A 13,265-nucleotide genomic window follows, 5' to 3' on the forward strand; every position below is an offset into this window, starting at 1 on the left:
AATTCCTATCGTTTCTGTTGAGGAATGCCCAGCGAACTGGAGGCTCTTTTTCAAACTTGTAAATTATTTAAGCTGGGGAAGAGGAGAGTTAAGGGAATTATTCATCCTTATCCTAACCACCAGCAGAATGCACAAGATGAAGACAGCTGCTTAATGAAAAGGTAGAGGAGGGGAGGTAATGTATGCTCTGTGATTAACTCTCAATGCATCTTCTACATTACAATGGAAGAAACTCTTTTTTTCCCATCCCATAACCCTATCCCTGGGGGGATTTTTTGTTTGGCTGGGGGCAGGGGGAATTGTTTGCTTTTTTGCCTGCTGCGCAAGTTTCATTATGTAGTAGTTTCAATTCTGTAGCAAGCAAAACACAGCAAGTTTTTTTGCAATGAATATTAATACTTGGAAGTAGTCTTTTACACAGCGACTATGAAAAGAATCTAATTCTAAAATCACCACGAACTTCAGTCGTGATGGGACATTTGCTTTTTGTATTTTTACACTTCTTTTAACAGATGAATTCTACAGGATTCACATTTTCCCATTCCTTCATTCATGTCTTGACCTTTTATAGTTCTAATCTGTATTTGATGCCATTTCCAAATTCATGTCTTCTAGGGCCATATCCCTTGCTGATAAACTATGCATAGTAACTTTCATAGCTGAGTTAGACCCTGCCATGGCTTTCAAGCCTCAAGTTCCATACTGGGCTTTCAAGCGAGACCAGCAAAAAATGATGCCGCAGCAAATCCATGGTCAAAAGCTTATTTGTGCAAATGACCTTCCACAGAAATTAGGACTCACTGGACCCTATCGTATTCCCAAGTGAATGGCAACAGTGCTTAGAACACTGTTGAAAAACTGATAAGGAAAATGACCTCAGAATCTGACAAAAACATGGTGTTTATGCTAGGATAAAACCAATAAAATTCATAGTGATGTAACACACAAAAACCAGTTTTTATAAAGTAGGAAGCAGACCTTGGAATAAATGTTCATTTGATAAAATGAGTTAGCAACATAGTCATTACGAATGAAGACATGCCAGCAGGCTGAATGCATCCAGCTGCTGGAGTTTCTAGCAACAGCCCAAGCACAGCTGGGCATAACCTTTGACATGTTCATAAATCACAAGGGCGGAAAACCTGCGTTTTCCTTCTCTTACCTGCACTGAAAAATAGGTGTTCTTCTTACCTGCAGTAAGGGGAGTTTCATCCTCTCTTTTTCCTCCAGGTGAAGCCTCATTTCTAACTTGCAGAGTGGGAGGATGATTTGTGACCCGGGTTGCAGCAGAACAGATGATATTCCAGGAGGACCAGAAAGGGGGAAGTAGGGAGGCTCAACCGAGGAGGGAAATACAAAAACGGGGGGGACGAAGTCCTAGAGAGCGGAGCAGAAATCCAAGTGTAGGGAGAGCCCTGATGGAGGGGAGAGAGGAGAAACCAAGGAGTGGGGAAAAAAGGGCTGCCCTTAGGGAAGGATGGTAAAAGCAGGAGTAGGAACAATAGTGGTGAAGCAAACAGAAGGGTGGGTGGGATGAGGCATGAAAGAAAGGAGCAGCCAAGAATGGAGATGAGGGAAGAAATAAGACCTTTCCATGAGAAAGGGAGGAGTACAGAGAGATCCTTTCATGTAAGGTGGTGATGTGGGGGGCACAAGGGTCTTGAGGCTGTGGGGAGTGCAGGGGTGCAGGGAGGAGCAGGGAGCAGCGAGGAGCTGGGCAGCCAAGGAGGGATGGCACAGGGCTCCCAGCGGCCTCCTTTTTCTGAAGTGAGATAATTCAATTTTTAAAAATAGTGTGGGAATTCATAGTTTACTGTGTGGAGACTAAATTAAGTCTTTCTTTGTACGCCCACGGTGAATAATGCTTTTTCTTTAGATATTTTTTCTTTCTTTTTTTTTTTTTTCTCTTTTTTCTGGTGATGATAAGCCTGCAATAAATTGCAGTCATGTCAGAGTCTGTAACAAATGTGTGCTTCAGAAATGGCTTTCCCAGCCCCCTTAGGTTAGGTGCCCTGGCAACGGCCTTGTCTGTCTGCACAGCGGCAGGAAAAAAAAAAAAAAAGAAAAAAAAAGAGGGATGTTTACTGTTCCCTGCGATAACAGGGGAAATCTCTCCAGCTCGTTTGGTTTGAAGTGCGAGTCCTTGGGAATGAGGGCTGGGGAGGGCCAGTTCCCAGCCCAGCTGTTGGCAGCAGCCAGCCTGCTGCCCACTCCTGCCTTCATATATGAAAGGTGCTGATAGTGTGTGGGACAAAAAGGATGTTATGGGACTCATCTTTCCTACCGGCTGCAGGGAGATTAATTTCTGCTTTAAGATTTTAAAGAAAAATAAAACACAAAAAAACACCAAAACAAAACCTTTTTAAGTGAGAGCGAAGAGCTTGTTCTAATGACCACTTGAAGATTCAGACTGCATCGAAGTAGTCTATAGATCTGTGGAGTGCTGAATGAATTAAGTACTACTGCACTGTGAAAGTATTTTCCTTTTAGGTCAGTGATGGGCACATTTGTTAAGTAAACAGGATGGGGAATAGTTATGGACTAAAGGACACGCTGTGTTTTAATCACAGTGGAAAATTATTAATATGCTTTCCTTGTATAGTATAAATAGGACCTAGGAATTCACATCACTGCCTTGGTTGAGTTACTGTGGCATTGGGATGTTTACGAAATGTGATGCGAAAACAGAGCACAAATCAGATGAAAATGTCTCTTGCTGTTTCTCAGTAAAATTTGGGATATTTGATTCTCTGTTATGAACTGCTTTAAGTGTATTTTCTTCTGCAAGTGTACTTGAAGTAGAGTACTTGATGTTAGAAACTAGTACAGGTGAAGCTAGGAAATAGAATATGTACAGTTAGTTCATATCCATATTTTAAACCTTCTTCTTTTATTTGTGAGGGGTGGTTCAGGGTTTCTGTCTTGTGGTTTGTTGTTTGGGGTTTTGGTTTTTGGTGTTGTTTGTTTGTTTGTTTTTCTTTTGTTCTTTGTTGTTGGTTGGTTTTGTTTGGTTTTTTAACAGGAAATATCACTACTGTGTACAAATAACAATATATATTTATATAGAGGTCTATATGAAAATAACATACAAATGCAGTGTTCCTCTTGAGGAACTTGATGTCTTTTGTTAGATCCAGGTAGCCCTTGTTTCTATTCACTGGATATTTATTCTGCTTTTGGCTCTGACAGGAGAGAGCTGGCCTAAGGGAAATAGCAAATCCTTTCTCAAGCTGCTATGCTGTAAATGTCATGAAAGAGCAATTCTGGTTTTATTTCAGCAGGATTTTGTGAACCTGTGCCTGACTTTGGGAGGCACTCTTGAAGAGTACAACAAGTGAACTGCTTTGAAGAGCTATTTTAAAATAGTTTAGGGTGTGGGGGATGGGGAGCAGGAAGATGGTGTTTTTCCAGTGTGGGTGATATAAAGCTGTACACTAATTCATTTCTGGGTTCATGTTTTTTTATTTTATTGCTCTTTGCTACAACACTAAAAACATTGACTGGGGTAGATAATGCAATCAAATGTAATGCAAGAGATCAAAGGACTGATTTTAAGCATTTGCTCCAAGGGTTGAGGCACATGCAAGCAGTATCTATTGCCCCAAGTTACCTTTATAATAATCCTCTCTTGACCACAAAACAACACATGTCTCAGAAATGATTAGTTCTTGACTTTTGTTTTCCTGCCAGCCAGCAATGGGGAGAACACAAACATATTTGAGAAAGCCACTCTAGAGTGGAAGGTGAGGTTGAGCGGGATTTGGTCTGACTCTGGGGAGACAAGCTCTGCTGTTCATGGCTTGCTCTGCATTTTTAAGGTATAATAAGTTGTAAGAATCCTATTCCACAGTTTAGTCTGTCCCAAATAAGATTTACCTAGACTAACATAAAGCTTTCCGTCTCGAATTTAAAGCACCATTAAGCTAACCGTGTTATTTCTAACTATTTTCCTATACTGCACAGAAAGAGAATGTAACTAATGAAAAAGGTTATCCCAAGTTTGTGCTAGATTGTTTAACTCTGTCCAAAAGTATATCAAATTGTTCACGTAAAATCATTACTGTATTTTGGAACATATTTCATATTGTGGACAGATAAAGCTAGTATAGAATAGAATATTTTTTAAACTACTAGCTGGAAAAAGAGGGGTAAGAATCTGAAAAATTCAGCTAGCAAGTATTGCATAAAGATGCTGGCACCACCCGACTTCCTTTTCCCCCATTGTTTCTGCAAAGTAAATACTCAAAAACAGATGTCTGGAGCATAATGAATTTGAATGTCCCTCATAACAAGTTGTTACTTGTAAGCTGGAAGGGGCTTTATGAATTTTACTTTATGATTCACTCTGTTATTACCATAAAAATTGGGACTTGCACAGAAATGTGTTCAAGAGAGGAACCATTAATATTCTTTACAGCTTGATCTTGTTGGTTCAGATATGAACTGTCTGAATTCAGGCTTTTTCCCTCATGTAAAATCTTGAGCTGCTGCCTTTACCGGATTTAGAGATTATTAAAAAAATCAGCAGCTCAGGGAACAGTCGAGAACTGTCTGTCCTATACTGTCTGGCCCTGACCAGCTTTTCTCCACGTGGCTTTAAATCTTCATGTAATATAATTCAGAACCAGTTCTGATACATTTTAATGCACCTAATCTCCCTGAGCGCAGGTTTTGTACAGCCCGCATGCAGAGCTCTGGGTAGACAGCCATTGGGACTGCTGGCAATTGACAGTGACTGTAGAATTAAAATAGATCTTTGGGTGTTACAGAAAGTCTTTCATCGACGCGATATGTTCTCCGCAAATTTAAAGCAGCCACAAGTGGAAAGTAGCGCTTTGAGCGGCTCATTCTTATTCTGATTGCAGCTTGCGCTGCAGCAGTTCTGTACACTTCATGTTTTTCTATTAGAAATGGCATATTAAAGAGATCCTCTTAAAATTTTTTTGAGGCTTAGAGGACCTCTGTATAGAAAGCGTAGTCCGTGAGGCAGGGTCATGGTTTGCTGGCGTGGTTCCTGGCTGATGCTGGCTTACTGAGCAACCCACAGAAAGTCTTCCCCCGGCCCCTCTGCTGCCCTAGCTGCTAGCTGAAAAATGGACATATAGATGATCCTATTTTATAAATATGCCTTTCTCTTAGGAGAGTTCTAGAATTAATTATATTGAATTCACGGATGTCCTGCAGCAGAAGGTAGTACCCGCTGTTCCAAACAAATTCTGTTGCCAGTGTTGATTTGACTTGATTGTACTTTTGGCTTTCTCTCTTTTTTTCTTTGAGGGGTTCCTAAATTCCATAGCTACATGAAAAACCAGAGGAGTAGGATTTAATGCAGAAGTCTTCAGAAATATTTCAGTGTGTGAAAACAAAAGGTTATTCCATTTCATACTAGAACTGCAGTGAATGTTAAACTGTGGGGGACTTTATCTGAATAACTGTGGATATGCTGTGGTTTGATGGTTTTACCCCAAACATCCAAAAAGGGTGTGTATGACTGTACTAGAAATCCATATATGTGGATCTTAGATGAACTCATAGGAGTCTCTAGATTGTTTCCCAAATTAGCATCTCAAGAAGAAAGAACCAACCAAAAAAAATCTCTTTGTTTCTAATTAACCAGAGTATTGCAGCAGCATTTTAAGTCGATTTTAATGTAATGCATTATTCAAGATATATTCTGGAGGGCTTTTTCCAAATCTTTCTTGTGGCCAGGGCATCTGTCTAGGAGGCTTTGCATTTTTCTCAGTGTTCAAGTATTGATCAGTTAACTTGTTTGTCAAGATTATAAACAGTTTTAGCATAAAAATGAAATTAAAAAAACCCCACTAATTGGTTTTCCTTATAGCTCTCTCTCGTTTAGATCAGTTGTGATATTTTTTTCTCCAAATTTGTTGCTAGCATTTTTAGTTGAATAAGGTTTTAGCTAGGTCATATTAAACTCAGATTTTATGAGAAACTGGAAGAGTAACTGAGAGCAAGCATAAAAAACACCAGCACTCAATCCCCTATTCATCTTGGTCCATGTACATGATACATTAATGCTTATTATTTATTTAAATGCTTCAAATAGGTTTGGAACCACAAAGGAAGACAGTCTGCCTTGTGAAGTTTGAAATATAAAAGACTGGCCCACTGAGGGCTGTATTTGAAAGCCTGGGGAAGGAAAGCAGAGGATTTAAATATATTCAGCCCATAAATATGCTGTTTCTGTTGGGTAGCAGTGAAGGAAGTGTCTCAAGGAATTTGAATTAGCACATAGTGGTGGTTTAGAGAAATGGAGCGGGATGGTATTCCTCCTCATTGCTTGGGCTGTTTCCTGTGCCAACCTGTCCTCCCTCTCATCCTGCCTGCCAGATCCCTTCACTGTTTCCCCTCATCCATCACCTCGCTTTCCACACTAAAACCAGCTCCCAGATTCTCAGATAACCAGTTTTCTACTGGCTTTGGACCATACGGCACACCAGAGAGACGTTCCCCATAAATGTTGACTCAGGCACTTCGCCATTTTCCTTGAAGTCCCCTTTGATGCTTCTTTGCCTTTATTCTGCGCTGTTCTTTGCAGTGGCTGGTCTGCCTGTATAGTGGGACCTCTGCCCAAGCAGGCAGATCACTGTTGTCCCCCATTGCCTTGTGTTTCTCGTCGCTTTGCTGTTTCTTTTTCCATACCGTAGGTGCTGCTAGGTAGGAACAATATATCATTTCACAGAATCATTGAATGTCCTGAGTTGGAAGGGACCCGCAAGGATTTTTTGGTGTGTGAATGGTGCGAGCTGCAATTAAATTACCATGGAAGAGACACCTGAAATAATCACACCAGTTAGGATGTCATGGGAAGGCAGCAGAGGAATGGGGCTGCCTGGCAGCATTCATAGGCTTCTCTGCTGTTGGCAAAGAGGCCGAAGTGGGACGTAATGGAATATGAGGCTAAATCGATCATATTCTATGTGACAAAACTGTATTGTGTTTGCAGGCAATGACAGGAAATTTAGAGATGATATGGTGGGAAGAGGGATTTTGGGGCATTTAAGGCAGACAGAGAGGTTACATGTTCAACAGCAGGCTTGAGAAGGGATTTGAATTATTTCCCTATGCATTAATTTTGAAGAAAGGTCAGTGTAATAATGAAGGATGTTAAGGCAAAAGGAATTCTGATCAAAAGACTTGCATTTTTTAGGGCTTGGATAACAAACTGTTTGTAAAACAGGTGAGAAGCAGTGCTATGCAGGCTCAGATAAGACAGACGGAAAACACAAAATCAGGCATCAAAGGTGATCCTGTAAGTGGATGATTGTCTTTGTGACAGTAGCACAGTAGTGCTGTCTATTGTCATAGGAAATAAGAGAAAGAGAGATTTGAAACGTTAATAATAGTGCTCAGTTCCTGGCTTGAAGGCAGATCCTGGAGATTGTTTTTTTTAATGAATGACTGTACTAGGGGAAAAGCTGGAGTATATTCAGGGAAAAGATACAGAGTATGTAGGAAGCAAACAGCTTGTATTGTTAATGATCTTGTAGCAGACAGATCACCCATGCTCAGCCCCTGTCTTTCTTCCCCCTGTGTTACAGGCCAACAACAAGCCAGAGATCGAGGCAGCCCTGTTCCTGGACTGGATGCGGCTGGAGCCCCAGTCCATGGTGTGGCTGCCCGTCCTGCACAGGGTGGCTGCCGCTGAGACCGCCAAACACCAGGCGAAGTGTAACATCTGCAAGGAGTGTCCGATTATTGGATTCAGGTACAAATTGATTGCCTGTCCATCTGTGCTACTGCTTAGTGGATCGAGGGCTCCACTTGTTCCCTCCCAGGCAAATCACGCACTTGGCTTTATGCATGTTGTTCAGGGAAAAAAAATAATTGCGATGGAGAGTGACACCTAGGCTGGGTACAATGATGCAAGAGTTGAAGGGAGCAAAAATCATCTGTCAGTTAAGATGTGGACCTTCCTCTGTGTCCCAGTCCTGTGCCTCAACCAGAGTATTGGTGGATCGCACAACTAATGTGATTTGCTTTATATTCAGTCTGTCCTATATTTGCAGTTACATTTTTTGAATTGGATCCTAATGTCATGCTTGCTGTCATGGTATAAAGCGAGGCAGTGCCTTGAAAATTCACAGGCATGCAAAGCTACGTGTGCATTTCTCAGAGAAAGAATGTAGTTGGTGGAACATTAACCTGGAGTGGGGGAAATGTTGCTGGTCTATTTCAACATCTGGATCGACAGCATGGTTACTATGGCAATGAATAAGTCACTGTGTTGTAAAATGGCTGTATGTTGGTACGCCTGTTGAGAATCCACTTAGCAGCTAAGTAAATACTCACTTTCAATTATGCCTAGACTTGTTTTATCACTTTGCTTCACAATAGCTGCTTTGTATGGTTTCTGTCCTTTTTATGCATGGTCTTTTTTTACCATTGGCATTTCTCCTTCTATGATATCGTGTTGTTTACGAAGAGCTTTCTGTAATTTTGTTTCTAAAATCCAAATAGACAACAGCAGCAAGCAGTACCACATAGAAAAACCATCATTTTGCTCTAACCTAGGAGAGTATGCGTGTTGCTTTAATGCCTGTAGTGGGGCAGTGCTTTCTCCTATGCAGTTTCACAGGCAGTGGGAAATGGGAGAAATAATGGGAGTATTGCTTTGTTTTGAATCTGAGGTTTTCTTCAGTGAGGCTGTTCCTCTAATCATCGAAATTCTTCTCCTTCTGCTTTTATTCCCTTTGTATATCTAAGCTGGGAAATGATAAATATTACTGAGGAAGAGCTAGGGATGGGATGTGAATAGTTCAACACATGCACAAAGTCTGATTTTCCTGTTCCCAGATACAGTTTTTGAAACTACTGAATTACTTACACATTTTTTTAATAAACAGTCAAAGACAAGTAGGTAGAATTGAAAAACGCAGCACTTGGAAAATCAAAGGATGGCAAGTGAATGGATAGTCTGTAGTGAGCATTGAGAACTCGGGAAATGGACACTGGAGCTCTCTGTTTCCATCTAATTTTACTTGTCTGATCTCATCTGACTCTTAAATTTATATAACAAATCTATTATCATGATAGTCGAATCTGTCGCAAATTTTTTCTCTAGCTTTGCGAGTCATTGAAACCCTGTGTACACACTTGACAAAAGGATACTGTATTGGGAGGCTTTTAGAAAGCTAATACTGTGTGCCTCGTTATGTGTAAAACAATGTTCTTTTGAGGTCATTGTGACTGAACTGCTTCGCGTATTTGGAACAAGACAACCCTTATGCCTCTGGCTCTTTCAAGCACTTCAGCATAGCCGATACAACAGTTAACTGCCTCACAGAGCTGATGAGATTAAATAAGGGCCTGAAAGCGCATCAGGAGTTTTGCATGGATGGAATGCCATACAGGAAAATAGTTTTGATAGAGGTGCTGGGAAGGATACAAACAAATCCCTGCCTTGTGTGCGGCGCTTAGGAGTTTGCTGGACTGACTTGTTGAGGAGGGTGTTACTTATTTGAATTTTACTTCCTTGGGACATTCTGTATTAGGAATCATGATGATGAGGAAAAGAACTGAAGTTAGCATTATTGAAACAAAAAGTGTGATGGTGTCTTTGTATGTTAAGAGAGAGTGATTGTGTAGAAATCTTCGCTGTTGCCCAGTGTTAAAATCGTCCTTGAAGATTCACATCTTTGATACACAAACATCTGAGGCAACAATAGCTGTCCCTCAGTGGCGGATGAGCATTTCCCAGCATTGCATGCCAGGGAAGAGAATTTACTAACGCAGAAAACTTTACAAGCTGATATGAAGCATTCGCTTACAAAGTTCTGAAGCTGTGGCTTCTTTTCCTCGTCTTTTAGGTACAGAAGTTTAAAGCACTTTAACTATGACATCTGCCAAAGTTGCTTCTTCTCCGGCCGTGTTGCAAAAGGTCATAAAATGCACTATCCCATGGTGGAATACTGCACACCAGTAAGTAGCTGTTTTACTGACCCTTACTGTCCCTTCTTATGTAGAAAGGAAAAACTTCATTTCCTATGTGCAAGGTAGTGGAGCATTTGGGTGGCTTTTCTTTCCCCTCCTATAGTTGTATCACCTTTTATATACTATACATGCCAGCAATTTCTGATGCTTAGTAAAAGATACTCCAATGGTCTGAAGTAAATTGAAGTTCATTGTTTGTACAGTGCTGTGTTGTAATGTAGTACCGCATGCTAATGACCTGTTCTGCGTTGAGTGCCATAGTTCACTTTATGGATCCTGCAAGAAGCCTGTGATTTGTGCCAATACTCATTCGTATCTTAGGGTACAATGCTTCTTCATATCAGTGTGAGATTTTTCTTCCTTTCCTCAGCAAGTTGCCACTTCACTTGGTTTCCCCACAACGCTACAATTGCATTTTTAATTTCTTTACTATTTAGTGGTACCATTGTATTGTATGATCACTTGATGACATAAAATACCAGGGAAGTTCTCAAGAGTAGCAAGTGACATTTCATTTCTGAAAACTTGAAGCTGGGGTGCTCAGTGCAGCACAGTGCAGATGCCCTGCATTGATGGTGTTGTGAGGGTCTCCACCCTTGTTTCACAGCTCTCAAAAGGATCACTTCTGCGTAAACATTTCCTTCATACCAGACAGCTGGCAAAGGAAATTCCATATTACTCTCTGTGTGCTCTTTTTTCTTTTTTGACCATTCATGACCACAGCAGAGGGGCATAAATTAGAGGAGCTCTCAGTCACCCCTCCATGATGCAGCACAACTGAGCTTTCAGCTGCCCTTGCTCTTGTTTGTGATAGTCTTGAAGCAGTGCACTCTCTGGTTGTCATGTGATGGGGTGATCCCTACCCCGTTTCCCCGAAAATAGCACCTATGCCAAAAATAAGCCCTGGCATGATTTTTCAGGATGCTCAAAATATAAGCCCTACTCCAAAAATAAGCCCTAGTCATAGTTCATTAAAAAGTATATTTAAATAGTGTCCAGGCAGCTATGTGTGTAAAAGAAGTAGTAAGTTTTGGAGCAAAAATTGATATAAGACCCTGTTTTATTTTTGAAGAAACAGGGTAGTCTTCTACTTTCATCTGCAAGTCAAATCCAAATGGTGAAAATAAAGCATCAAAATTACACATGGGCTAGCCTTGTGAAGTTACATGAACAGTCTTTATATCTTCATCCAAACAGAAAGGCATGGCTGAAATGAAGTAAAGACTCTCAGGTTTTCTTAGGAACTTAGGGAAGCGGGAGAAAAATTTATACCCCTAAAATATTATAGTAGAGAAAATCCAGTGTTTTTGTTAGTTTTAATCTATGGGTATTTATTTACATTATCTATCAGCTTTTACTGTATCACTTAAATGGCAGTATTTAATCTGGATCTCAGCAAAGGCAATTAATGTGTGTTTGCAAGCTTTTTCTGGGTATTCACTGGCTGCTGCTTTTCAGTGTCTGTCCCTCAGGGGTTAAGGTCGCTGGAAAGGGCGATTTGCCTGAACTGCTGTGCAAGTCAGGGGAAGCGCTGGGGCTGCCTGGGCGGGTCTGAACAGATTTCTCCATCCCAGGCATTCCTAGAGCAGACTTTCATGGTCCCAGTCACAGGCACAGCGAGTGAATGACCAGCCGCATAGGATCATTCCGTACAGCTGCAGCTGAATACCGCCTCACTGAACTTGCTACTGTTTTGTTTTGCAGTTTGCCACTCTTATTCTTACTAATAAGTGACATGGGAGATTTATGAATGACGCATGGAGTGCACATGCCAACATCTTGCTACTATTTTCTGAACCTGTTCATAAGATGTGTTTTGAGGAGAGAGAGACGAAAAGAGATTGTGAGACACCCCCACAACCTGCAACAGCTCAGTACCACACGGGGTCCAGCAGGCTTCTCTTCTCCCTAAAAATACAGGTTACTAATAGGCGAACACTGTGGTGAACAGAAAACCTGCAACTGCATCCAGATTGCTGGATTCAGAATAAAGAACCATTCACAGCCAGTACATTTTTTTGTGAATCCTGAACTCCAGCAGCCCGTGCTAATGTGCTGTGCCTGACTGCACCAGCAGCCAGTTGAATTAGAAAAGGATTAACTGAGGGGGGAAAAAAAAAAGTGAATGTGACGCACAGCAAGCCCTGATCTTTTTTGTATTGCTGCTGTTGAAAAAATAAACCCAAGTACTGTGTGGCTCAACAAGACATCCACTGAAGCTATCATGTCTAGTATGTAATTGTTTTCTAAATGAACAAAAAGGGGTTTGCAGGTGGGAGAGCGTTTTTTCCTCTTGCTCCAGACAAATCTCTCACCTTAAAATGTGTTTTGGCAGACAGAAGACATTTGATGCCTTCTTTGATGTATCTTCGCAAAAGCTAGATGTGCACAATGAAGTCTTAGGTATTTTTATTCCTCTTTCCTCTTACGTCCAGGAAATTTTGGAGTACTGCAGTCTTCAATTCTGCTTAGGGGAGATTTGAGAACCTACATGAAATATCTGAGGGATTTGATAACTTCTCCTCTCCTGCAAAAGGCTGAAGCAGAAAAAGACCAAGGCAGTTCCCTAATTTTCCTTTAGACAGAAAAATTGCCACAATTATTCCTGAAAGAAACACAGCTCATTCTGTTGTTCAAAGAGAGGTGACTTTTAAAGAGGCTTCAAATAAAGCATAGATGGCAACTTTTAGATGGGGATTTAAATGTAGGATCAGTTTTCTGTTTGGGTTTAATGAACAGTTATACACCAGGGTGAAAAACACCTTGTTAGAAGGAAGCATGTTAAACCGAGATACCTGTCTACAGGCAGTGTTTACAGTCGGGGCTGAGCTCTGGGGTGGGGATTTGGCAAGGCACTTTCTTAAACCAAACGGGGAAAAGTCAGATGGTGATAGAAGTTCTTATGTGAATATGAAGAACTATTTCTTATGAAATAGTTTTCATTTCAGTATAGTTTTGGAATCTGCTCGACCCAGCTGCCTGTGTATTGTTTTGATTTAAGAGAGCTGGGGTGCTGAAACTCCACTGTTTCTTCCTCGAAAACTAGTTCTGTTGAGAATTTTGGTTTGGATTTACTCCGAAAATCATGTGTAAAAAGCATCTGTGGAGTAAATCAGGAAGTTTGGCTGCAAATAGCCTCAGTTTATCATCTTGTCCACATAATAATCAAATTTTCTTTGCCTTTCTTGTGCTCCTTGAACATTTTTTAAATGGCAGATGGATCGCATGAGAGGTACCTGGTACTTCTAGTTGCCACTAGAAGATGTATTTTCTGCTTAGGATTCTTGCGCTACCAGCTAGATCAGGATGTT

At 40.9% G+C, this 13,265-nt stretch overlaps 1 protein-coding gene across 17 annotated transcripts in view; it reads left to right on the top strand.

Annotated features, from left to right (window-relative positions):
• Window positions 1-13,265, top strand: part of DMD (dystrophin) — a 1,243,922-nt gene that overhangs the window by 1,187,381 nt on the left and 43,276 nt on the right. For all 17 annotated transcript variants that reach the window (XM_065859822.2, XM_071812091.1, XM_065859817.2 and 14 more), the window contains 2 exons: window positions 7,563-7,729; window positions 9,831-9,942. In XM_065859822.2, the coding sequence (XP_065715894.1) occupies window positions 7,563-7,729; window positions 9,831-9,942 (279 nt within the window). The remainder of the gene's footprint in view (window positions 1-7,562; window positions 7,730-9,830; window positions 9,943-13,265) is intronic.

Source organism: Patagioenas fasciata, chromosome 1 (genome assembly GCF_037038585.1).
Source record: "Patagioenas fasciata isolate bPatFas1 chromosome 1, bPatFas1.hap1, whole genome shotgun sequence".
Lineage (NCBI taxonomy): Eukaryota > Metazoa > Chordata > Aves > Columbiformes > Columbidae > Patagioenas > Patagioenas fasciata.